Source organism: Cyclopterus lumpus, chromosome 6 (assembly GCF_009769545.1).
Source record: "Cyclopterus lumpus isolate fCycLum1 chromosome 6, fCycLum1.pri, whole genome shotgun sequence".
Lineage (NCBI taxonomy): Eukaryota > Metazoa > Chordata > Actinopteri > Perciformes > Cyclopteridae > Cyclopterus > Cyclopterus lumpus.
In genome coordinates this window covers 17379733-17406657 of record NC_046971.1, presented here as the reverse complement: position 1 = coordinate 17406657, position 26925 = coordinate 17379733, and the positions used below count along the sequence as shown (strand labels likewise).

The 26925-nt window shown below is 41.3% G+C and overlaps 2 protein-coding genes across 9 annotated transcripts in view; one reads left to right on the top strand and one right to left on the bottom strand.

Annotated features, from left to right (window-relative positions):
• Positions 1–1715: 1715 nt before the first annotated feature.
• On the bottom strand, positions 1716–26312 carry cpt1ab (carnitine palmitoyltransferase 1Ab (liver)). Of its 7 annotated transcripts, XM_034534487.1 has the most exons (20): positions 25920–26020; positions 20559–20648; positions 17910–18074; positions 17216–17358; positions 16046–16217; positions 15393–15494; positions 14817–14954; positions 14618–14695; positions 13278–13385; positions 12500–12587; positions 10249–10444; positions 8960–9148; positions 8764–8869; positions 7761–7877; positions 6286–6450; positions 5594–5725; positions 5328–5480; positions 3905–4018; positions 3541–3633; positions 1721–3444 (listed from the first exon to the last, which is right to left on the bottom strand). In XM_034534487.1, the coding sequence occupies exons 3-20, from the start codon at positions 18048–18050 to the stop codon at positions 3361–3363; spliced, it is 2319 nt and encodes a 772-aa protein (XP_034390378.1). In that variant the 5' UTR covers positions 18051–18074; positions 20559–20648; positions 25920–26020; the 3' UTR covers positions 1721–3360. The 7 variants fall into 7 exon arrangements, with proteins under 7 accessions (XP_034390379.1, XP_034390378.1, XP_034390385.1 ...); XM_034534488.1 differs by lacking the exon at positions 25920–26020 and having other exon boundaries at positions 1716–3444; XM_034534494.1 differs by lacking the exons at positions 12500–12587; positions 20559–20648 and adding an exon at positions 11966–12050 and having other exon boundaries at positions 1723–3444; positions 25920–26312.
• Positions 26053–26925, top strand: part of si:dkeyp-19e1.3 (USP6 N-terminal-like protein) — a 20969-nt gene continuing 20096 nt past the window's right edge. Inside the window, exon 1 of one of the 2 annotated variants that reach the window (XM_034534485.1) lies at positions 26053–26279. The gene's annotated coding sequence lies outside the window, so the exon portion shown is untranslated. Of the gene's footprint in view, positions 26313–26925 lie in introns of both variants that reach the window. The other variant, XM_034534486.1, reaches the window with a different exon arrangement.

The window sequence follows — 26925 nt, the reverse complement described above, 5'->3', positions numbered from 1 at the left end:
AAATCAAGAATGACAGAAATGATCTTCATGCAGTAGCTGCAATGAGAACAATGTAATTCAGCTACCAGTAACAACCAGCACACACAATGGGAACATTCCAGCTCCTGCGTGAATGATTAGCTTATAAAACAGGAGGGGTGACATTGGCTCCTGCTAATATAAAAGATTATATATTGTCATAATGTTATGCTTGTGTCAGGTAAGTTCAGAATAACACATCGAAGGTGAAATTTGTGTCTGGGAATGGGCGGCTGTCTCTTCTTGGAAACAACACACCCGAATGTTATTGACTAGTCTCATCAAAAAGTGGCTTCGCCTTGAACGGCTCAGTCCTGTGAGACGGAATGATCTGCCTCTTTGATAAGTCAGCACCAATTAGAAGTTAGGATGATGCATACGAACCTGTGACGAAATCTGTGTATGTAAAGGCCGGACTTCCTGGTTAGAGGGAGAGTTTTTTTGGTGACTCCCCTGGCATTGCAATATCAACGCTTGTACTTAGCTTGTGATCAGAGAAATAAATCTACCAGAACGAGAGAAGTTGTTGGCTGAATTCTTCCAGAGGCTCTTACCAAGCAGACCATTTTGAACACTCCCCTCTTTTCTTTGAGAGTGTTGTGGAGCAGAGTGGTACATGAATTAAACTGGTGACAAGCAGAGGCCGCAGATCTCTCCCAAAGTCTACTTTTAGAAAGTGCAAGTCAAGGTTTTAGGTTTCAGTGTCTGCTCTTTAGTGAATGGGGTTTCCAGCTCGCCAATTAGGTGAACAATCTAAAGAAGATGCTGCCTCTATCCTTTGTGTAAATACTAATCAAACATTTCTTAATGCACAGAAAGCCGGTACATGCGATGAAGAGAAACCACAACATTCATTCAGGCTTCTGCAGGTTCCCGAGGAGTAAGCAGGACTCAAGAATGCAGTCTTGAAACATTAGCCTGCCATCGGAAGCCAAAGGCAGGGTGACATCAGGGCGGGTGTACTATTGTATAGGTGTTTGAGAAAGTGAGAGAGACTGTGCCCAAGTGGTGGACAAGAGCTAGAGGGGAAACTGTCACTGTGGAGGGACTTATTAATACACCCAGAGACGGAACTGGCTCCTAGGTGCCATCCACTTGAGCCCAACCACCTGGCCAGATGGCATGCCACCGCTTCCCTTTGCTTAAGTAAACACGGAGCGAAGGAAGGAAAGACCTCATTGGAGCTTTTACAAAATATTGACACGAGATATGGTTAGATTTAATAACCTAATGGCTGAAGAACGTGGATCATATATACTATCTAGCTGAAACCAAGTCAAATTATAAAACTTAGGGCGGCACTATACTATTAGCCGTGTTAGTGGCGTGGGAGATGGATTGCTTTTATGTTCAGACATTCCCGATCCCCAGAGCGCCATTCCTATGACTTTGGTGGTCCTGAAGTTTCCTCTTGTGCCATCATATATTTCAGGGTGGATAGCCGTGGAATTTGCTACACACATTTATGTCCCCTTAAGGATAAGATGTAATAACCTTAACATTTCCTATCGTGCCGTTATCAGGTTAGGGATTGTTTTGGTTGAGAAGCGACTAATAAATGATCAAAACTGTTAAATATCCTAAATGTTATTGTCTTGTTGTTCACACACACCACATGTCATTAATGGAGGAGACAGTGCATTTCTTCCCCAAATTATGAAATTATAGAAGAACAGACCGTAAGAAAGAGAACATACTCAGCGGTGATACAGCTGTCTGACATTCACTTTATTGTTAAAACTAATTTTGGTATACCAGCTGCTTGTCTTTTTACACCATCTTTGAATTAAAAGGCAAACATATACAGCTTCATCTTCAAAAAACAAACAAACAAAACAAAACATGCAGCAGGTCTATTGAGATAAAAACTGTACTTGCAAAGTCTGTGAGAACAAAACTGTCATGTCAAAAAAAAAGGAAGTATTTTCTGTTTCACACCTTAAAAATCAGCAAAGCTTTAACTTAGTGCTCATCATTCGCCACATTCAACTGGTAAAATATACATGTTTGTTTTTAATAAAGAAGTTTAAACATGGAAAAAAAATAAATATGATGAACTGACAACATATACATAACAGAAATGCATTCCTACTCGACAGCCCCTCTACATCTTCTTAAGTATTACTCTGAGGAGGGAAAAAAAAAGAAAAAGAGTTTGTACTTCACTGGCGACATCACAACCTAGATTCTGCACCTCATTTTGACAGTTGAAATACCAACAAATATTATGTTGTAACTGGCAACCCGTTTGCTCAGAGGTTTGCATCTCATGTTGATCTGACGAAAGGCTCCCAAGGTAGTTGGGAATTTGTTAGTTTGGAGTCATGGAGTGCACAACGGCGTTGAAGTACTGTTAACCCACTCTTTTGTTTTTACACAAGAAGCAGACTTTATGTTGCACTACGCACCAGCACATCGGGGTCACATGGCGTTGTACTGCATCTCAGTATCTTCTGTTGCACATTCACTCTGCAACAGAAGCACTAATCTTCCAATGCGGTCGCCAGCACCCCGAGAATGTTAGGCCAAGTCAAAAAGAAAAACCTGAGTATGAAAAGGACAAACACACAAATACAAGCACGATGTGCTTTGACACCGCATCATGAGATCATAGCAGCTTGTTGATCCGTGATTATCTCCCCGTATTCTGGGTTGGTATCCAGGACCTCAGTTACAGGGTCACGTTCCAGATCAAAAGCTGAATATTTGTAATTGTTGTTATTACAGATCAACTGATTTACTCTTTCTGGCCTCCATAGCAATAACATTAGTGGATACAATTGTTCCGTCTAGAAAATCAGACTCTGCATTTAAACTGAGCCATATGAAATGAATCAACACCGTTCAACATGCAATTTGTTGGTGATATTAAATATGCTGCTTTGACATGACTGCAATTTGAAAGAAAAATAAATAAATGTATACGATTTTCAAAAGTGGGACAGAAACCAATACAAATATTGCACCATTTCTTGACTTCAAAATGTGTTTCCTTTAGCCGTCATGTCCTTTAGTGTGGTAATACAGACAATACAAGACAAGAGCTCTAATTTCCCCCTCCCTTTTTAAATTAGTGGGTCACTAAGGCACCCATGCGAACAGTCCTGTGAAGCCACATTTTTATCTGTGCACTACCGTTACCCAATAACACCAGTATCTCACCTTGCCTATACATGCAGTACGCATAACCGCCACACAAACAGATTGACAAAAACTCTCAATCATTCTTATTTCTGTAACATCAATTAACCCAAAATCCAATATTTGATTCTGTACAAACCTCAGAAAGAATACTCGCTAAAAACAACTTATTCTGTTAATGCCACCCATTGAGAGGGCGTATCACTTGGTTTTCTTTTCAAGCTGGAAGAGATCTAGTATGTCAAGCATGGCCTGTCGGATGTTGGCGCCGAAACGGTGAGAGTCCTGAAATAAAGCAAAAGAAGTGGAAAGACCCTTTTAAGAAGTCTCTTGATGTAACAGACATGGAATAATCCAAATTGTCTCGGGAACTGAACTTACAGTTTCTGGGCTTGAGTGTTTGCTGGAGATGTGGAAGTTGATTAGGTTCTCACCAACGATGATGTAGGAGACACCATAACCATCATCAGCCACCTTTAGGACACAAGAGGAAAGAAGAGAGTTTAATCTCAAGAACGGTCTCAATGTTTTCAAACTACTTGTTCAAAAAGCTGGAATTTCAGACATGACCATAATCAAAACATGAGCAAAAAAACAGTTGCGTGGCCACCTGTTCCTTAGTGAGGACGAAACAAATATGTATCCATCATTAAAAAGGGTACATATTACATGACTTCATGTTTTCCAACTGCAGAAACCTTCTTTCAAAACACTAACAAAATGCCCAAACTGATGGGTAACTTACTGGACCAAATCCACCTCCGGAGGACACATACTCGGGGTGTCTGACCAGATCGAACAGCTCAACCTGCTGCAGGGGCGTCTGACTGGTGGACAGCCTCCATGGATCAGAGAGGACCTAAACAGGAAGTTGACATGCCTTTAATTCACCGGCTCTCATTTAATTCACCAGACCTCAGCCCAATCCATGTTTTGGAAAGTTATTCAGGAATGAGCAGATTGAGCATGTGTTGTATGGCACAGAGATGAGCTGGATGTCACATCTAAGTGGAAGGTGAAGAAATGTGACTGTTCATTCTTTTGGCGCAGGTAAAATCATATGACGCACACATTTTGTGAACAGGTTATAACACAGGGAGTATACAAAGCACAATTTACTTACATACACTGACATAGAAGAGTGAGTAGAAGCCTACTTTGCAACAATTGTATGTGTCTGTAAACGTAATGAGCCTGTTTAATTAGAAGCGACACTTAATCCCGAATAGTTAATCCTCGTAGTTTTCTCTGCATTACTTATTTTCTCATTCATGGAGTTCTGGACAAGATGTCTTTGAGTACCATGAAAAGCGCTATATAAATTCAATGCATTATTATTATTATTATTATTAATTTCAACCACCTACACCGATACATTAATGATATTAGTTTAGTAAATTCAAGAAGGCTTAATTTAGTCCAAACTAAACAACTTGATTTGACCTGGGCTAACGCTGCCTTCAAAGGGGGTCGTGTTTACCACGTTCACAAGGAAGAGTTCATAAACCAACCCTCTCTTGTGATATTCACAACCTCATAAGAGGAAATTGTCTGGAAGTTCAGAGTTAACCAGTTATGACATGTTGGCTGACGTTTGCAGAAATGGAGGCCGCCATGGAAGTACATTCTCTGGTGGACGGTTAGTTAATATCTTGTATTTTAGTGGTACAACGTTTTTCTTGGTAATCATATAATATGCCTGTGGAATGTGCCTGCCACATCTTTTTCCACTGCCATTATGCTTTTGCATTTCCTGCACCGGACTACCCACTCACTAGTATGTTGAATGGTTAGCCTCGGTGGCTTCTGGGCGGCAGCGGCATGTTGCCGTTGCCTAGCAGCTGCGTTTTCATGACGTTCCACTTGAACGCCGAGCGCATCGTGGACTCGACTTAACCATGTTAAAACCACAAGCTCGCAAGTTCCCGCAAGACCCACATCTTGGAAACCGCCTTGAAATGCAACATTGTCAAAGGTTTTATTAAAAAAAAAAAGGTGAACACTCTCCATGTCTCATCTTTGTATGAAGACGTGAGCAGATGCACTTGGACCAAAGACACTTTGTTTGTATTGTTGCAAACCCATAAGAATACAGTCACACACCACAAGAGCCATTGTTTTCCGGCTTTAAGAGCAGAAACTTAAGGACTTGCAGCAACACCTCGTACCTCCTTGAGGAAGGGGGAGTCTTCTCCGAGGTATTTGGAGACCACATAGAGGCAGAAAAGGTGGCGATCGATGCCCTCTCCCGTCATTGCTAGACGATACATGTTTTGGTGCTTCTCCGCTGCCAGTTTGAGCAAACTGAGACACTCTTCTCTCTGAAATGAACCGGAAAGAGACAGTAGTTAAACTATTACAGCGCATGATCTGCATACTGGATTAACAGTCAGTGACTAAAAGTAGCACTGTAATCAGAGTAGTTTAGCCTTACGGTCTCATCTCCGATCATGGCACGGACAAAGGCACAAGTCTCTAGGGTGCAGGAGCGCACAGTTTCTGTCCGGCCCTCACGGAACAAACGCGTCATGGAGGCTTCGTATGTCAGGCAGAACTTCTTCTTGTCCTGTTGACAGATAGCATGGGTCAGCATTAAATAGGCAAACCCCAAGAAGCTGGTGTGCAAATTGTCAATGAGTGAACAGTAGATTTTTTTTAAATGCTGATCATGACAAAAACAAATGACCTTTATGACTCATATAAATAAAAGATACACCAGGAAATGCCATTCCTAAACTGCTACTACTAAGGTTACTATACAAGGCAATTATCTGAAGCTAAATGCCAATTAGCAACTAAACTTGACAAAGATGTTACGATGATTGCCCCCTTCTTGTGTGCTTGTGCTGTGTTTTGTATTATCACATAATCCTCGAAACAAACAGGAAGTAACAGCCTCAAACTGAAGCTGAACAAAGTTTATGATTAAATCATTCATTGACAAGGTTCGACAGTCTTCAATGAAACGTTGATTGGCAAGTTGAGACTGCTCTCTGCTGGAAATTCAGAGGAATGTCACTGGAGTGTGTCGGTTATTATATTTTTTAAGCATAACATGTAAAGGCCGCTAGATGACAATTAAATCGATGCATACAACTGTTATTACTTATAAACCGGTGACATTACCCTGTAATGAGCCAGCTGCAGGGCGATCTGGATGAAGGCATCAGGGCTGGTGCGGCACTTCTTTATCAGACCCTTGCCAAAGTCAATGAAGGGGAAAATGTGAGAGTCCACATCATCAGCCAGATTCCTGGCCACTGTCAGAGAGCTCTGGATGACCTCCTGGCACTAGAGGAAGTAACGGAGTCATAGGTTAGACAACATAATGATAAAACAATTGAGAACGCTCAGATTAATCAAATTCGCATCTGTGAAATCTAACAATTGTCACATTTTGAATTTCCAATAAACAACACCCAACAGAACCTTTTTGTACATCTTTGAATTTCAGTAATAAAACACCAACACTGATGCACATAGTTCAGGCTACCAGCAGAGGGAAGCCACGTCTTGTGAATATCAAATCCCAGCTGATAGGATGCTCCATCGGCTCTTGTGATGGTCAAAGGGTTTCCTGTTAAACCCTCACGCCACATCTTTCTGCCACAAGATGGCGCTGCATCAGTCAGCTTTCCTGACAATTCAACATTCACACAGCGACTGTCCAGCTGTGCTGAGGCGAGAACAGTCCGTTCCTGCTTACATCCTGGTCTGTAAGCAGGAACTTTGAACTTCCGTCTCTTCATTTCTTTAGACAACTATGGCCGTGGTTACTTTTGTCATTCGATCAGGCCAGGACGGCTTAACTGTCCAGTTTGTGAGGTCCAAGATCAGATCTGGCTCGCATTGGGAACAATTTTACAGCCACTTCTTTGACCAACAAATACTGTATATCCGAACACTATACGATCAGGCAGGTGGACACACATAAGCAGACAAAGCTGGAGTTCCAATCTGGCGCATCAGATCACAAAAGTCAAATTGAAACGTGAAAGTGTAGCAACAGCCTATTTAAACAAGTGTCTTTCAGGAGAGAACTACTAAAAGTGTGCACAGTTATCTCCATATTTAAACGATTAGCATGCATCATCCTGTTTATGATGGCCAGCTTTTCTCCCCAATGTTTGAGCGAGGCCAAACCCTTGAAACAGTTTCTGTTAAATTAGCTTTTGATTGCCCGACACCCATTACAGGGTGACACACATTGTTATCAGTTGATGTTCAGTCTAAAAAGTTTGATCAGTGGTCTATAAAAGGCCAATCAGCAGAGGTGATCAGATGCAGCATTGACTAAGAATTGAAGCGTTTACGATACTAATTTATCTGCCTTTTCGCCCGCTATTTAATTTAACAGAGCAACATAGCTGAACACACACAGTAGGCTCGGCTTATATGTGTGTGTCCAGCTATGTCGTACACACAGCTGGTCCGGTGACGCAAAGCGGTGTCTGAACAGCTCAACTTGTTGACAGACATAACCGTTCAAAAACGTTCTCAGTGTTACTTAACAAGTAACATCCCTACTACGATTTTGCCTTGCCGCATTCCCCGGCCACGTTGTAGGAACTAGTTCTTTTGGAGCATAACCGGACCCTTACCTCAGCAGGGACGTCCCACGACAGCCTCTGAGGACCTGGCAGGTTGGGGTGGGGCTCCCCACAGCAGTGACCCTCCTCAGTGTACCCCAACTTCAAAGGATCCATGGAAAGAACATGCTGCAAAGCAGAGAGTCAAGCATTAACAGAATTCTGCCAATCAGAACATAAATACACATTTGCCTATTTGATTGTATTAGCTCAGATTGTTAAACTAGTTAAATACATTCCTTTGAAGAAACAAGGAATGTATTTAACTGTGTGTGTGTGTGTGTGTGTGTGTGTGTGTATATATATATATATATATACACATACATACATACATACATACATATATATATACATATATATATATACATACATATATATATATATATATACACATATACATATATATATATATATATACACATACATATATATATATACACATACATATACATATATATATATACACATACACATACATATATATACACATACATATATATATATACACATACATATATATATATATATATATATATATATATATATATACATATATATATATATATACATATATACATATATATATACACATATATATATATATATACATACACATATATATACATACATATATATACATATATACATACATACATACATACATATATATATATATATATACACATACATATATATACATACATACATATATACATACATATACATACATATATATATATATATACACATATATATATATATACATACATACATATATATATACATATATATATATATACATACATACATACATATATATATATACATATATACATATACATATACATATATACATATACATATATATATACATATACATATATATACATATATATATATACATACATACATACATACATACATACATATATGCACTCAAAAAAAGTGCTAATCATTTTAAGACGCTTTAATGCAAAAAAGAGAAATGAATCAGATAAAAACAATGTTAATGTACCTCCCAGAGATGGCCGATGATTGGAGCATCAGCCCAGGAATGCTCTGCATTCAGTCCCATGGTGCCGTTCTTAAAGACTATCAGGTTAAAGGATTTATCAAACCATCTGAATAAAAAAAAAAAAAAGAACAAACAACTTCAGTTTATACTGTATGAACTCTTTTAATAACATAATGATCCGCTTTCTCTGCCCTACCTGTCGTAGCACTTTCCGTGGAGAAGGGACTTGGCATAGCTGTCCAGAGACTTGACCGGGTTGTCTTCCTCGAAGCGCTGCTCAGTGTCATCGAGGGTCACAAAGAAGGCTGCCTTCTCGATGGCGTCCAGAGAGTTCTTGTTCTTACCACGGCCGAAGTAGGTTTCTCGAGCTTTGGCCCACGGGGTCCTGCAGAATGACAATTAACATCTTTTCTTCAGTTAGACCTCAGGCAATGCCTTACAGGAGTCGAGCCTACTAACTAGTAAGTTGTAACTAGTGCAAACAGGTTTCACATCTGTGTGAGAAAGGTGTGATGTGTGGGAGGGAAGCACTGCACGTATTGTGGTGCCTGCCACATCCTTCCCACATTCGAATACTCCTATTACAGTGAGTACCGGCGCCCAACCAATACATCGTCTGGGACCATATTATGGCGAGATTATTGTCGCACGTGACATATTTGTCAGCCGGTACAGATCCAAGAAAAGACATCAGATCGTTTTTCCACTTTATTAATTTATTTAATAATCAAAAATGATTGTTATAAACTTATGTTGAATATCAGACAGTATATGATGACATTTTTGTATTTTATTTGTTACTCCTTAGAACTGTCCATCAATCCCTGTTCTTCTCATTAAAAAAAAAAAGAAAAAAAGGGGTCTCTGATCAAATTAAATGTTCCTTTATTTTAACCCTTAATATGCCAGTTTGTTCACATAATGTCACTATTGTTTTTAGGAAACGCCGCAAAATAATTTCTGTAAACTAAATGCTAGAGGGAAAGATCTTTCACAGTCTGCGATATTCCAATAACGATTAGTAACATTGATTTTGATACTATTTCAAATTTTGAAGCCGGGGCTCTAAATTGAAAGGCTGGTACAAAAGAATGCATGATTTCATGGCTCGGAGATATTGTGCTTTCATGGGGTTTCAATTGGGATGTTTTGTCCTTAAGGGTCTGAGTGTTTATTTTAGACCAATTATGAGAGCTGAGGTTGAACTCCCGAAATTCGAAAAGAAAAGAAAAAAAGCTTATGCTATATGCATAAAAAAAAATTATTGCAAAATTGAAAAGGCGAAAATGTCCTTTGTGATGCATAACGGTTAATCTATGAGTGGATGTATTCAGTATAATAATGTATAACTGAATCAATCTTGCAACATATTCTAATAAATGTTCATCTACAGTCTTTCTTTACCTCCAGTCGTGCTACAGTACACAGTGTGAATTGTGTGGCCTCATCAATACTGGCTGCAGCTCGCCCTGTAATGCCACCCACCTGTCCCCTGCAGTAAGTGCAGCTAGTTTCTCCTCTCCTGGCAGTGGCTCAGAGCTGTCGGCCAAGATCCTCTCCATCTGCTGCTCTATCTCCCGTGGCAACAGCAACCGCCCGTCATAAAACATCCACACCTTGAAGAACCGGCCCTTGTGATACACAGCGATGTGTTTGCTGTCGTTCACGTGCTGGAGGACGTCTGGGAGGCGGGGACCAATGGTAAGGGGAGAGAAAAAGAGGAAAACGGAGAAAGACAGACAATTGGAGGGCTTTATGCGCTTCTGCCTTGGTTCATCTTTACATTGGACAAGATTCACGTCTCAAAAAGAAGGCAGCAGTTTGAATGGAGTGTGGACATCACAGCATTTGATTTCTGGGAACAATAGAAGTGTTAGTAACCAAATCTGGGTCCCAGTTGTGAAATGATGCGATATCCACCTCACACATAGATTTCTGTTGAGAGCAACACACATCTTATATTAACTTGAAGGGCAAAAAAAATAATTACAAAAAAAAAAAACTAGTGAATTCAAGATGATACTACATGATGACACTACAAACTAAAAGAAGCTTAGAATGGACGTGCGGAAGACGTGAGATGAAAAGAAAAAGTAATTTGGGAACAGGGTGGTGGTTCAGAATACAATGAATTGAGGCAATGTTTGTTTGAACAGCATTTTGCACAACCGGGAGAAACCAATTCAAAAACGTCCCCTTGAATCTTAGAAACAAAAAAAAAAGTATGATATTGTTTTGGAGATGCTCAGGGATTCAAACAAGCATTGCCCTCGTTACAGGCAGGACAAAGGAGGGGATACTCACGCTGGGACCAACCCCAAGAACAACCACCACCTCACATCCAGGCAATACTCAGCCTAGACCTCCAGCAATGTGAGTATAAATATAGGACACTGGCTTAGGACATTAAAAAAGAAATAAGTTGTATTTAACACTTAAGCTGTCGGCTGAACTTGAAACTCATGTGAGAACTTTAGTGTTTTATTCAAATCTGCAAACGTATCAAAAGTAGTACTTTCTTTAAATTGTTCTTATACATTTGGACTAATTTAAAATTAAACGTAATGCACTCATGTCCTCTAAAGCCAGAGAGATAAAGTAGTCTGACTGATCCGCAAGTATTCAATGTGTAGATGTCGCCACAGCTCACGTCTTTGTCCTGAGGCTTCAAGCTTTGGGCTTTGATACTGAACGGATGGTCTTCGCCTTGGTTATAGGACTGAATGTTAAATCACGCACTAGAAGTCCTTCCCACACTGTCCGTGCATGTTACATATCATTTTAGTTTGTCCCAAGTTTCTTGTTTAAGTGCTTTATATGCTTGAAAAAGCCTACATCATGATATTTCTGGAGCAGAATGGCTTTCTACCCCTTCAAAAGGTAATTTATTCATTTTAGACAACGCTAAGCTAACTATGACCACCACCCAAAAGGAATAATCGTATTCTATTATCCTTCAAACTCCATGAGCACATACTGAACTGCATGTGAAATATTATCAATTCCTTCCCTTTGTAAATACTTTCTCAAACACTAGACTTTAGTCGCATGCAAATTAGTCCTTCAATGTGCATAGACCTTCACACATGCATTATTTATTCATGGAGGTCAGACTATTTCTTATTCAAACACATTGACAAATGTCCCAAGGAGAAGTACAGTAAGAATAGTGCGGAGGAGGCGGCACTGCTAAAGACTCTACCTGTTTCTACACCTGGGACACGACTGCTGTTGAACATACACTCGTATTGGGCTGAGCACATGGGAATAGTGTGTAGGAGCATGAGCTGAAAAGCAAAAGGGGAGAGTCAAACACAGAGATGACAAACTAATTCACTAAAATCCCTTGGAGAACGCAGCAGACACACACCTACACAGAGAGGAGCATGGATGAAGGGAAGAGGGCAATGAGGATTGGTTTGATAAGAGGTCTTAAGGAGGAGAAGGGACCCGAGAAGGCTGCCAGGGAAAGAGAGGTGAGCAGGGTCCAGAAACCATGGGTCTGCCATCTCAATGCCACCAGCAAAGCCCTACTATCTGCATTTCATAATTTTACATATTTACACTAAATTTGACATTTTGATATCTAGCAGATAGAACAAAACTGACAAAAAGCCAATGAGAAGAGCATTATTTCAGGGCTGTGCTGTTGAGAATGAGACGAGTAGTCACGGTTTCCAATGGCTCACAGGGGCGGGGGTTCAGAGGTCATGGTGGAGATGTGCCATCCTCTTACCTGTCTCCAAACCGGGTACGCGGTTGGTGTTAAACATCCGCTCCCATTGAGCCGAACACAGAGGAACCTTGTTCGCCAGCAAGTAAATCTAACGCAGCGTCCGACACATCGAAGGGACAAAATAGTAAAACAGAGACAACCGGATGTGAGTGACAGAGCAAGCTCATGCATTGGTGTTTGTATAGTGCAAACCATTGGTCTAGTCAAGAGGTCCGTTGGTATTTATGAAACACATTGTCAAATGCATGTCAGGATTGTGCAAATGTAAAAAAGAATTTACGCTTGCATCATGCAGGTTGGTAAAGGAAAAGGACTGACAGAGGAGCGGGAGAAGAAGACACTGATGTGTGTCACTAAAATCACCAGCATTCATTAACCCTTATTCATTACGTCTTTAGCAAATACTTGTGATTTTGTTTTGCCAGCCATCATAGCTCTACTTCCATGAAAAAGCACAGTGCGTGGCACATTCCAAAGTCAGTTAGACACAGTGATCGGACGACATCATCAAGTATCTACATCATCATGGGTGGGATAACAAACCGGCTCCGACTACACAAGGTTGTTGTGAAAGATAAGCGGCTCTCATTGTAAAGTTAAAAGAAAAACACACGGTCATAAGTGCTATAAATCAATGAATAATAAAAAGGAGAACAGTTAAACATTTACTTAGGATCAATATGAGATATCGTAGTTTATATCAAGGTATGTGGATTAACCAAAGCTAATCACAATCATTTAAAAATGTCAAACGGGGAGGAAAGGGCTCTCTACTCACAGGTTGGACCTGGGCTCTGTCCAGTTTTCTCCTGTAGAGCATGATAGCATGGATGGCATTTCCTGCTCTGGCAGCCTGGATGGAGGTGGGGAACACATACAGGAAGTCCTGGGGGAAAAAAGGAGATTGAAAGCTATCAATTAATACTCAACTGTCAACTCACATTTCACGTCCAGGGCATAAGACGTGACTTGTAAATGCAAACAGCCTGAACACAATGTCACGGTGTGACCCCTCCATAGGTTATTTGTTTTTATTTTGGTCAAGGACTGTATGCACACACACAGTTATCAATCACGACCTGCTATTTCAAGCGTGTCGAGTGTTGTTCCACTGACCCCATACCAAGTCTACCTCCTTTGAGAGTGGTGTTCTCGTGAAATGGGTTTGGAAGCAAGAGCAGAGGGTTGATCCATTGGGTGGAAGGTGAACACAGACGTTTTTGTGCTGGCACAGTATAGTGTCTCATTTATATGATCTATTTAATAACCGCACAAAGACAAAACAGCCCCTCCAGTCTACTCTCTCACTCATTCAGAAAGAAACCGACAGAGGGCGCTGTGGGTTCCAGTGTAGAACCTCAGTTCTTGACAATTATCTCTGTGGGTCCATGATCACAAATCTGACAGGGGTTAGGAGGAATCAACCTGCCCTCTGGTAAAAGTACAAACAGCTTTGCCAGCCGCGATGCTGAAGATCCCGAGACTGTAAGATTGTAGCTGTAAGGAGTGAGACAAAGATGCCTGGGGTTTATGCTGCCAATTGAGTGTCGGTACCAAGATATTTACTCCAACTTTGCATTAATATCACACACAAGACGAGACAAGTGGTGCGCAGTACAAAATACTCTTATTTTAGAAAGTTCAGTTGTAAGAGAAGCTACAACTGTAAGATTTAAGTTCAATCAAACTCTCTATTCAGGTTGACAACTTTGTTTTTTATCTTTATAGATCTTTTTCAGAATGAACGCCTATGACGTGTTTGGCAGACCTGTCATGTGCCATAAGGCTGCTCAAAAGCTCATTTTACTATACGTTACTTACAATTATCAAACTAATCTCAGTGATAGTGCCTGCAAGTGACAAATTAGTTTGACATTTGATTTTTCCTCACCACTTATCACAGCTGTTGGGGGTCACAATCATCACTAAAGTATTGAAAGCTTGTGATATTTATTTGGAACACCACACACACACACACACACACACACACACACAAACACACACACACACACACACACACACGCACGCACACTATCAGAGAATGAATCATGAAGATGCTTAATCTTTAAACAAAAGGCTGAGCGATTGTCAACAGACACGCAGGTAAAGATGTCTTACCATGGCATAATAGTTGCTGTTGACCATGATGGGCCCACGGCCTCTCAGGTAAATGTACTCTTCCCACCAGTCACTGACCTGTGCGACACAAAGAGAGGGGAGGGGGGGTGGGAGAATGAGGGTGACATTTATTGACAAGCAGCTCATACAAAAGAGCAGTGAAGAGAGAAAACAAAAAAGAGATTATTTTCGAACTCACGTAGTTGGAGGCCCACCAGGACTTGAGTTTGAGGTACCACTGCAGTCTCGGGCCCAGATTCTTCTCAAAGTCTTTAGTCAAGCCCTCCATCCGTTCATACCGCTCATCCTCCATCAGTGGACGCACTGACTCCAGGTACTGGCAACACAGAGAAATGAGTGAAGCAAAAGGTCAACAGTTTGAAACGAGGAGAGAGCAGATGGGCTAGAATAGTCATGCCGGCTTTTCCCCCTGACAGATAAGGCAGAGGGAGAAAGGCACGCATTAAGTTAGCGGCCACCGCAGCAGTGTCTCATATGACGCTCATCAAATGCTGCACGTCAACAGAAATGACTGCTACTCTATACACCTAGAAAGGAAATAGGGGCGGCTGTTTTGACATGTCACTCAGTAGTATTAAATGGCTTTTATCTCAATCGGTTATTCATAGAATATATAGATTTTTTTTGATTGCCTCTGATTTTCTTTGGACTGCAAACGTTGGTTCCAGTCCAATCGCTAAGACCATAATATCCAATAAGGAATGTGCACAAATCACCAGCTCGTACAGGATGGAACATGACAGGTGGAAATTACCCTTCTGCAGGTGTCCTTGATAGTGGGAACAGGTAGTCGTGGCAGAGAGTTCTGGAAACTGTAGAGCATTGGCTTCCTGCCAGAGAACACCTTCACTAATATCTGGACAAGAAAAACAGATGAAGGGCACAGGGCAAAAGGAATTCAAGGTTACACATTGTGTTTCATCTAGAAACCTTTTGGGGAAATAGTGTACAAATATGTAACCAGTGGGTTAAACTAAAAGGACAAAGAACTTAGTCTTCCAATTGTAACTTTGACTCAGTACAGTCACTTCAATTTGGAATGCATCAAAATATATATTCTGGGTATTTTTAAGACCTAAACCAAAATGTTATTGGCGTCCTACAGTAATGCATAGTATACTTAGAATATATATAGTGCATCTGTGTATAATGATGTATCATAACTTAAATTCAGTTCAGCACTGTAATATAAAAAGTTCAATCCTGTTGAATTTAGAATACCCACTTTAATCAAGAACAGTCAAGCTAGAATTTGTTTAGAGTTTGTTTCAGCTCTTGTCTGGCTCTTCAAATGTTCTGACAGTGTCTTGTACGAGAGGTGGCAAAAACATCATTATTTACTGAAGACATTCCTGTCCGTGGGCGCTCTAAAGTGAACTGAACAGAGGAGCCCATTCATTGTCTCACCAGCCACAGACGAGTAGACCAGGACACAGAGCCATGGCGGGCATGCATCCAGCCGTGCCACGACAACAGGGACTTTAGGACATTCCTCATAATCATGATTATGGTGACCCACAGGCCCGTGCCCACCAGAACCCCTCCAACTATCCTCTGGCTGTCAGTGGACATGTATCGACTGTGGACAGAGACAGAATTACAGCGAGGGGGTCAATGTAAGATCAGCAAATAAACACTTTCTCAATCAGCTTATGGAAAGTTAAAAAAGATCAATGAGATGCTGTGGTGTAATAAATAAATATATATATATATATATATATAATAAAATGACTACAAAACATATCTGAGAAAGAGTGCACGACAACAAGACTTTTGACTTGGCCCAGTCATAAGTCTCTCAAGATGTTGACTGACAAATAGTGCTTATGTCTCTTATCTTGACAGGATTACAACACATGCTCAATGATTGATTAACTGCCAATAGACAAATCCTAAACCTTTTATTAATCAGTATAGTATATAATCAGTATATATAAGCGGCATGGCTTTTATGTAATTTCCCACTGTTTGCAACATCAACAGGTGTTCTCTAACCATCCACAAAAGATGTGCCTGTACTGCAAAACAATAATAATAATAATAATAATCATTGAATAACCTTAACAATACGGTCATTAACAATATCCTTGACTTGAGGGTAAATCCCCAGCATTGTTGACGAGAGGCATTCACATTTCATATTGAAAGGAAATGCATAATATCCCTAAACATGATTAAAATTGTTAGCAAACAAGAAGAAGTGTGGTGGACAGTTGGAACAAAATGTGCAAAAATAAGATTACTACTTCAAAATCTGTAAGCAAACAGGCCTACGTGTTTTCTCGTAAAAACCCACCGTCAAACACATTCCATCACCATTGCTGTTCGACACGGCATTTTCACATGCTGTAATTTTCAGCATACCATTTACTCCACACCTATTTTATAGCCAAACTACAGAACTTAGCAAATCAACACTATATTTGCTCATACTTCCTCTCAAGCATTGTGCCAACAAAATAGCACGGTTATGTCTAGACATGAATACAGCGCTCCATATTGGGCCCATAACAGAGGGATTTTGGGCTTTCCTTGACACTGTGTTATTAATTGGCTTCATGATATCAGTGGCCTTACCTGATGGGCATGTGTTGACCCAGCTTGGCAATCAAGCCCATAGAGGGGTCCAGCCGTCTATATTGATTGTAGGACATGTAGGACACAACCACTACCATGAACCCACCAGGGCTGCCCGGGTACACACCAGTCATTACCCCATTCTGTGGAAAGGTAAACCAAAGGAAAGGTGCCAAACGTCATCCGAGTCACAGAGAGCAAATAATCTGTACGGGTATTGTTTTAACAACCATTGCTTTATTAACACAGTGTTTTGGGTCTTGAAATCCTATGACATGTATCAATAAATCAATATAAACAAAGAGGAAAGTTGTTGTGCGTTTGGCCTCAGTGTGATGGTGTGTAAACAGACAGTCAACTAGGCCAAAGGCTATAAGACATAGAATAGACAGGAAGGTTACCGTCACTGTTGGCTGATTGTTTGAGAGTTAGTGACCTTCCAGTGTAGGCAAGTTAGTGCAACACATCAATTTAGAGTAGGACGGCAAACAATAAATGAAAACATAGCATTACTTGGGCCCTGCAGTTTACCGACTGAATATTTATTGATTTACTGTGATCAAATAAATAGGAACTATTGTGAGATGCTAATAGAAGAGAACAAAAAGAGAAACAGTAAATCAGTTAAAGATCATAAAAAATGAACGAACAAACCCAGTAGACTTTGCTCTCGCGTATGTCTAACGCCTCTCACCTTGAAGCGAATGAACCTTTTCTTCCAGGAGTGGAGGCCAGAGAGGTAGATCTGGCGTAAAGCCTCGTGGCACAGCTGTAGGTCGATGCCATCCGGGCTGACGGTGAACTGGAAGGCCACCGCCTGGTGAGCTTCTGCCATGGTGGCTGCTACTACACAGGGTCACTGAGGGCAAGGACAGAGCAAGTTAATAAAGTTAGTCATAAGGAAGTTTCAAGGAAGTTTGTATTGAACATAACTCAAAAGCATTGACCCACCCACATCTCCACTCTTGTTCCTACAATGTTCTCGCACTTTATGTTAATGCAGAGATGGAATTACTATCTATTAAATTCATCACAACATGGATACTGACTCATAACAAATATAGTACAATCACTACATCCCGATTTCGGGACAAGGCTTAATAGTCGAGTTGAGATCAGGCAAATATTAGAACAATCTTTCAAATTGACCAGCTCCTGTAATTTGAAATCAGAAGTCATTATTCCGGCGCTGCAGGTTGCCTTATTTCCAAGATTTCAAATCAGTTTAATCCGTTTGTGAACCTGAGGTAAGGTTGTTAGCATTATGAGTGTTTCGGCTATTATGTAATGTAATCCATGTCTGAGATCATTATTGCTTCTTCCTCTCTCGTTCTCTAAAACCCCTCTTCTGGGACACAACATGAAATATGATATGGTAACCCCGCCAATATAAATGATGCTTTTTCTAGTATTGTATATGACAGGCATTTTAAATCTACCAAGTAACCAACACATGTCATGGTTCTGGTTCCCAGATCACATGCTTTCACTTCAAATGCAACCTTCATTTGACCATCGCAGGTATAGCAGACCAGCAGTCAGTGTAGACGACAGACCACCAGCCCCTGAATGATGTAACTCTAGTTGTGGCATTGTGAGGGACCTGCTGTTTCCAGTTGCCTTCATAGGCTGTCGGAAATACCACAACCGCACGAGCATACGTTTAAAAAAGGAACTGCCTAAAACGACTGAGTTAATCTCAAATCTGCCGCTGGTTACATTGATCATAAAACGGATGTTTTCACAGTAAAGTTAATGTTTGGCGTCGCTTGGTAACAACACGTACGTGATGTATCCGGGTGTCAACTTTCCTTTTTCGCTAAAACCGCAGCAGCGTTTCTCCGCAGAGCTCATCTTTGTGTCTGAAAAGCTACGTTTTGCTTTTGCTTTGAAGAGTCCCTTTTTTTCTTTAATTCAACAAGAGCACTCTGAACGCAGAACACGTCTACGTTTCCAGGTTTCCCACCCTCGGAAGGAGCACCCTGCACAGAGCAGCACACTGCACAGAGCCAGTCCCCTCCCCCAGCTACTTTCCAACATCACATGATCCACCCTGTGCCGCAGAAACTAGGGGAAAGGTCGCAGCGCTGCGCCGCTTGGATACCGGGAGAAACGGGCAACGTAGTACTCACAAACCCTCCTTCCAATGTCACAGAGCACATCCCATCATTGCCACAATCAAGCCCCCCACCCCACCAAAAAAAAAACCTTTTTTGTTGTTAATATTGTATATCATTTGCGTGTGGTCACTTTTCTAGATTACAAGTTGACGATGCAAAAGCCGGTCTATTGTTAATGAATCATATCTAGTAGCCCTCTGGTCTTCTTCGTGCACTTACTGTTGCATTGCTGCATCATGAAACGACACACAACCAGCCCACACAGCATTGGGCTAGTTGTCATTAATAAAACACGTCAACATCACACACACACACGTTCTGTCCCGACCAACACGCTTGGCATTTGGAGGTTACATTTATGTTGGTGTGATATGAAGTATCCTGCCCACGTGGTTTGCTGAAAGGAGGTCAAAATGCAGACCATAAAATATTTATATATTTGAATCCAAAGAGCCAGCGTTTTTTTAGTCAATGCAAATAAACCAAGTGTGTGATCTCTACTTGTAAGATGCTCTACGAAAAGTACACCGTGACAAGACCGTTTTACTGACCTTCAACTGGCAGGTGACATTCTCTCTAGCTACTAATCACACATAAGCACACACATATCGTAGCCTATATTATAAAGTAGTGTTGTATATAGAACACGTATACGTGCATTGTAATGAACAGAGCTGCCTTTACATGTTATCGTCAATGGATGACCTTTACATGGACTTTAGCCCACATTGTTATGAACGACGCAGGAATGCTAACCGGGGCTCCACCTGGACCGTTCAACACGTTTAAAAGCAGGTTGAACGTTTCGTACCGATATCCAGTCGAGGCCTCTTTAACGTCACGATCACACCCTCGAATCGACAGTCAACCCACGAGCTAGAGCGCGAGAGCAATAAACACTTCCCCTCGAGGTTTAGCTAACGACCTTCATAAGTCAAGATCTGACTGTAAACTTAATGTCTGACTGCACACGGCCGCCCGGTTATGCTCGTGCGGAGGTTAGGACATCTACTGTACGTCATGTAAACACCGCACGGCTCGAAGCACCGGGCCGAATTGCAACACACTGACATGAACGTGCACCGCGCAGAGATAACGACAGCTGCCAAAACAGGGTTTTGTTCATCGATGTCCTTTTTTAAATATATATAAATATACATATTTGCACAGCTTCTTCCAAAACTGCCGAGTAAGAGCCCAAAAAAAGGAGGATTATCACTCACCAACCCTTTCTATCGGTCTAAGGCAGCAGCGCTTTCTGTCCCCAAGAGGTCGTGTCACTGCTCGGCCGTCGGCTGGGACTGCTATACACTCTGCATTAAGGAGAGCACCGATTTGTATACACAGCCTGTCCCCTTTTTTTTTATTTGTCGAGTGGCCTCCGGAACACGTCCTGGTAGAAACAGCGCCCCCTGAGGTCTCTTGTGCTATCGACACTGTTTTTACGAGAACACAATATGGCAGGCTGGCAATGACATCAAGGATACCGGTCCTCGGTACTCCATGTACCGGAGGGAAGTGCGGTATATGAACCCAGTAGAGGAGCTTCAATCACCATTCGCCGCTGCTTGAAATGTTATGACCGTCTATTCCTGGTGTTACGGTACGAGGGCTTGGAAAGCCCAACAAGCACGGAGATAGCCTATAAGTTAAGCAATAATTTGACCAGTTTGATATAACAAGTAAAAAAAAAACATTATTTTGGATATTATATGACATATGAAGTTTGACTACTGTACTGTTTTCAATTGAGAAAAGGGCAGAACATTATAATATTGCAAAATCATACTCTTTAATCTGTAATACAAACATGTCCTTCATTGGTTTGCTAAGATTTCCACTTGATTCTTGTGCATAAGGAACCCTGCTACGTTCATGTCTATTTTCATGATATGTTACTGTACCTTTTGAGGAAATTAAAGGCAATCAGCTTAAAATAAATGATATTTATAATTTCCCAATATTTGAATATAATATTAATAATAATAATATAATATGTGTTATAAAAGCAGATCCTTAAAAGGTCATATTCAACTTTCACTGGATTCTTGTTTATGAGGACCTCTGCTATGTTTATTTTCATGATATTTTACTGTAGAGATTTTGAGAAAATGAAACGAAAAATGAGCTCAAATGAAATTAAAAGTTAAAACTATTCACATATTCCCTATATTTGTTATTAACACAGAATATTTGGATCTTTCCGCTAACTTTGCAAAAAGTGTTACCTTTGTGAATGTGTGCACATTTTTCTTGGGGCCCCTGATATCCATTGTTTACGACAGTTCATAGATTGGTTCAATCAGAAAGTGTGATTTTGCTCTGTAGTTTTGCTTCATTCAGTGTATCGTTAACAACTACCGACAGACACATTCTGTATCTACCTGGACTTACAGGTAAACCTGAATGTAAGCAGGTAACACTCGTTAACAACTACCGACATACACATTCTGTATCTACCTGGACTTACAGGTAAACCTGAATGTAAGCAGGTAACACTCGTTAACAACTACCGACAGACACATTCTGTATCTACCTGGACTTACAGGTAAACCTGAATGTAAGCAGGTAACACTTGTTAACAACTACCGACATACACATTCTGTATCTACCTGGACTTACAGGTAAACCTGAATGTAAGCAGGTAACACTCGTTAACAACTACCGACAGACACATTCTGTATCTACCTGGACTTACAGGTAAACCTGAATGTAAGCAGGTAACACTTGTTAACAACTACCGACATACACATTCTGTATCTACCTGGACTTACAGGTAAACCTGAATGTAAGCAGGTAACACTCGTTAACAACTACCGACAGCCACATTCTGTAACTACCTGGACTTACAGGTAAACCTGAATGTAAGCAGGTAACACTCGTTAACAACTACCGACAGACACATTCTGTATCTACCTGGACTTACAGGTAAACCTGAATGTAAGCAGGTAACACTTGTTAACAACTACCGACATACACATTCTGTATCTACCTGGACTTACAGGTAAACCTGAATGTAAGCAGGTAACACTCGTTAACAACTACCGACAGCCACATTCTGTATCTACCTGGACTTACAGGTAAACCTGAATGTAAGCAGGTAACACTCGTTAACAACTACCGACAGCCACATTCTGTAACTACCTGGATTTACAGGTTCACTCCGTGCATCATTGACTTTGAGCTAAACTCATTGGATGTCGTTGACGAGAGACGTTACTTGGCAGAGTGAGAGAGCCAGCACCCAAGGTCCTAGTGCCCGGGCATTATATCGTTTAGCATGATGATGGGCTATTGGATTGTAATTTGAGGGGGGAGAAAACATACAAACCAAAACGCACGCACATATGTAGCATGTTAGAGATATAAATAACGTGTCCATGTCAGAAACAATAGTTTAATTTAATGACAACAACTTTTAAAGCCAATAATGCCAAATTATTTGGGGGGGGCTGAAGAACATTTTGGAGAGGGCTAAAGCCCCCCTAAAATAGGCCTAACGACGCCCCTTGTCGTACCTTTACTTGTAAGGCTGGAAAAGCTGCACCGGTTAAAAATATTACCGCTGTCAACATTGAATCATTATCAATTATCGAATGGTTATAGGTCCAGGGTCCAGATACGACGCCCTCTCGTCCGCCTGTGAGTGACCCCTGTGAGCAACGGCAGAACAAGCATCAACCCGCGGGCTCTTGCACGCCCCCTTCATAGAGGCAGAGGTACTGTTTGCCTTCCCTCTGCGGTTTTATGTCAGATCAGCGAGACTAAATAAATAGGTTCTACACAGACGTGAAATACTCAACTTATTCTATGGAAAGACAGGCCGTATATTAAAAGTCTCTACAAATATTACAGTGGTGACAAAAAAATGAGAAAGCAAAAGGCATGCGCTCAACCCAGTTTGTGAGGGGTCGCTGCCTCACCTCATAGGTCTCCGTGTGAACAGGAGATGAGCAAATTGAGCAATTCTGTTCATAAAAATGCTTGAAATTGTCGGAATCTTACAGGAGTCACATTTATAGCAGAGATCAGTCGAGAAATGTTTATTTTAATTTGATCACTATTTGTTTTTTACTTTTCATGCCTCACCTGACCGCACGTCCCTGATGTACCCAGACTGTTGAGTAACACAGATGATGACCACAATACCAAGAATATCCACACCAATCAAATGAAGTCCAACAGGAGTGACCAGTATGGATACAAATAGATAGTGTTTTTGGTTAATCCAGCAATGTAATACCAGAAAAATCAGACAACCATCCAATGCTGTCATAAAGTTGTTTTCCTACAAAAGTTATATATCAGTCAACCCCATAGTGACAGCTTTGGCACTTCCTCCAATACAGGGAGTGGACCTCAAAATCGGCAAATAAGTTCAACACGGTATCCATTATAATGGTGTGTCACTATTGATCTGTTTGTTAGTGGTTCCTAACTTGGGGATCAGGATCAGAGACAAATATGAGTCACAAAATGAATATTAATAATGCTACAAAAAAAGGATGATTAGGCAACCTATATAATACACTGGATATGTTCAGTCACAAACAGGACTTAAGTCTCACCTAAATTGGCTACAACCGCCACTCAAATCAGCAATCATTTGTCATGCAACACCTGCACAATAACCTCACACCAAATACTCTGCTCACATGTTAGATTTTGTTGAATATTTCTCCATTTCTATCTCTCTTTTTTATCCTAAACTGGAGGTTTTGCGAATGGAACCAGGATTCCTGTAATGGTCTGCAAGAACTGTGGCCCAGCGCCACTTGATTGCAGAGTGTGGTTGACAGGCCTCTTTTTGAGGCTTCTGTTTTGCTGCGCCCAAATAATGGGAAACACCTTAATGGCTGCACATCGTCATTTACTATAAACCTTTTCACAGCAGACGTTTTGATGTGTCATCACCTTAATGGCAGTGATGACATGGCTTCACTACCAACTAATCCAGAAATGGACAAAGGTGGATCGTCAGGTGGAGCTGAGGCGGGCCCGGGTGACGCACCAGAGCAGACAGCTAGTAATGAGTGACCTGGTAAGGCCCTCCCCTGTCACTCAAAGCAGCCATGCCCTTAATTAGGCTATGCCTTACTCTAAGCCTCAATCCAATATAACGTTTTGAGTTAACAATTCAACCTCTGTACAGTTGTCATGTAAGGTATATTGGCTAGAGACCAAAATAGTTGTTTGTACTAGTTCATTTCTGCTGTAAAGTTGGGCATTTCTAATCGGTCTGTGGCAATCGACTCACTTTATAGTAAAGCTAATAAAATAACTGCCGTTTTTTTTCACTGCATTGGCTCCATTTCTCGGCACCAGAGGTTGCTGCTTGACTAGCATGCACAATACCGTGGTCTTGGTGAATGGAATAGTGCCATAGTTAATGTTATCTATTACACCATTGCTTAAAGATAGCTGCCTAGATAAAGGGCTGTCAAGAGAGTTTGGAAATTGGCCTTTTACACAGCGGGTATTTTGACTTGTCATAGAAAGCACAGGTGTTACTAATAACAGTAACGATGGCTCTGTGGCCATCTTATTAGTATCATTTTACATATAGTTTGTATTCAATTGGACTGTAGTCTGTAGTTTGTTGTGTACAGCAATTGCACTTCTTAAGTGTTGTTCGCGGTTTGTGTTGGACCCTCAAACAACTGCATGACTTGAACCCAACAGCACTTGAGCACAGACCACCAAATGTGAAGCAGAAGACATCCACTGCTGCACTGACCTTCGAGAGGCGATGTAAACAGGCCTCGTTTGTGTGGTGAAACAATGTACTGTTAAATATACCAAGAGGTTAGGAGTGCATTCATATATTGTTTTACTTGAAGGCACATTTTCAGATTGCATTGAAGAAATGACAAAATAGTTTGCTATGATATTTGTTTAGCCATTGAAAATAAGTATTACCTCAAAATCAGGCAAATAAATTCAACACGGTATCTATTATAATGGTGTGTCACTATTTATCTTGTGGTTAGTGGTTCCTAACTTGGGGATCAGGTTCAGAGACAAATATGAGTCACAAGATTAATATTAATAAGGAGAACTTTTGCTACACAAAAAGGATGATTAGGCAACCTAAATGAAACACTGGATATGTTCACAGTCACAAACAGGACTAGAGTCTCACCTAAATTGGCTACAACCGCCACTCAAATTAGCAATCCGAGAAGGAAAAATAAGTCTTTGATTTATGTCCACATCAAATTTAAGAACAACTTGCTTTATTTGAAGACTTTACAAGTTAAACATATATTTCTAGATGAAGCATGAAGCAACGTCCCAGTATGACCTGCATGTTTAGTGTTTATCCAAAAGAGGGCGCAAGGGGACCATTTATTGTCAAAGACAATAGCTTGTTCCGATTATTAATTCTCGCTCACTATTTATTTAGAATTAATACTAAAATGAACGTGACGAGCTAAAACAAGCTATCGTTAACGTTACATCGTGTTGCATCGCGTTCGTTGGAGGAATTAATCAGCGAGCCTTTTAAACACCAGAGCTAAGATGTGGGACTCCCTCATCGTTTGAATTCAAGTATGAATATAGTAAACTATATGATGGCTCACCTTCTGTTATGTCAGTCACGGCACCATACGAACCAACCAAACACGGAAACCCGACGCTCAAACTTTCCCTCAGCGAGACACTCGCGGCTCGCCCACGTACCCTCCTCCGCTGCTCGTGCGCGTGCGCCACTGTCACTGGTGAGCGGCCGCCTGCCAGACAGACAGCTACAGCCAGCTCGCGGCATGTGGACCTGGACGAGGGGGTGCGTCCGTTTGACCAGCGTCGATATCAGCGGAGCCAGCGGACAGTCGGGGACCAGTCTTCGGGGGGCAGCGTCGTGAGCGGGGAGAATGAGAATAGTGGATATCGTCTCTACTTGTAGGTACAGCGCAGCACAAGAAGGGAAGTCACCCCGAAAGGTGAGCAGCGACGACGGGTTGCTACTACTGAGCGTGAGTGTCTCCACTAATACCGTGTCCTCTCCCTATTCAGTAACCAGTCTGACTCGTAACTAGGCTACACAATACACGTCGCCTCCGTGTCTTTATCTGGTCCTTTTTTTGTGGTGTGTTTTTACAACTTGCCACGACAACAACCCAGTAACGTTATCCGAAGCGCTACCCAACGTTACTGATTGTAACGGCTGCTCCCGCGTGCACAGCTCTGGGTGATACGGTTAGATTGGTTTCCCGTGTGCACGTGATTTAGAGAAATTGTGTGTTTTTTTCTTTTTTTTCCTGGTCCTGGGTAGATTGCGTGGCGAGCTCGACACACGTTACTTCCCATGAGGCGCCTTCTCTGGTGAGAACGGTGACCGAGCGCTTCTCGAGGGGGATTTCTGATTTCGCATCACTCTTCACGGGCTCTCCGGAATGTAAATGGCATATAGCTACACGACTCCGGCTAGGGTTGCGAGATGTGTCTATGATGGGATCCGCTTCTCTGCCCTCGTGTGTGTGTGTGTGTGTGTGTGTGTGTGTGTGTGTGTGTGTGTGTGTGTGTGTGTGTGTGTGTGTGTGTGTGTGTGTGTGTGTGTGTGTGTGTGTGTGTGTGTGTGTGTGTGTG

Coding starts and splice junctions, on each gene's coding strand:
- cpt1ab (XM_034534489.1), bottom strand. CDS start 18,050: ATGGCAGAAGCTCACCAGGCGGTGGCCTTCCAGTTCACCGTCAGCCCG. Junction 5,481..5,593: donor CCATGATCGGAGATGAGACC/GTAAGGCTAAAC, acceptor GGTTCATTTCAG/AGAGAAGAGTGTCTCAGTTT. Junction 3,634..3,904: donor CCGGAGGTGGATTTGGTCCA/GTAAGTTACCCA, acceptor TGTGTCCTAAAG/GTGGCTGATGATGGTTATGG.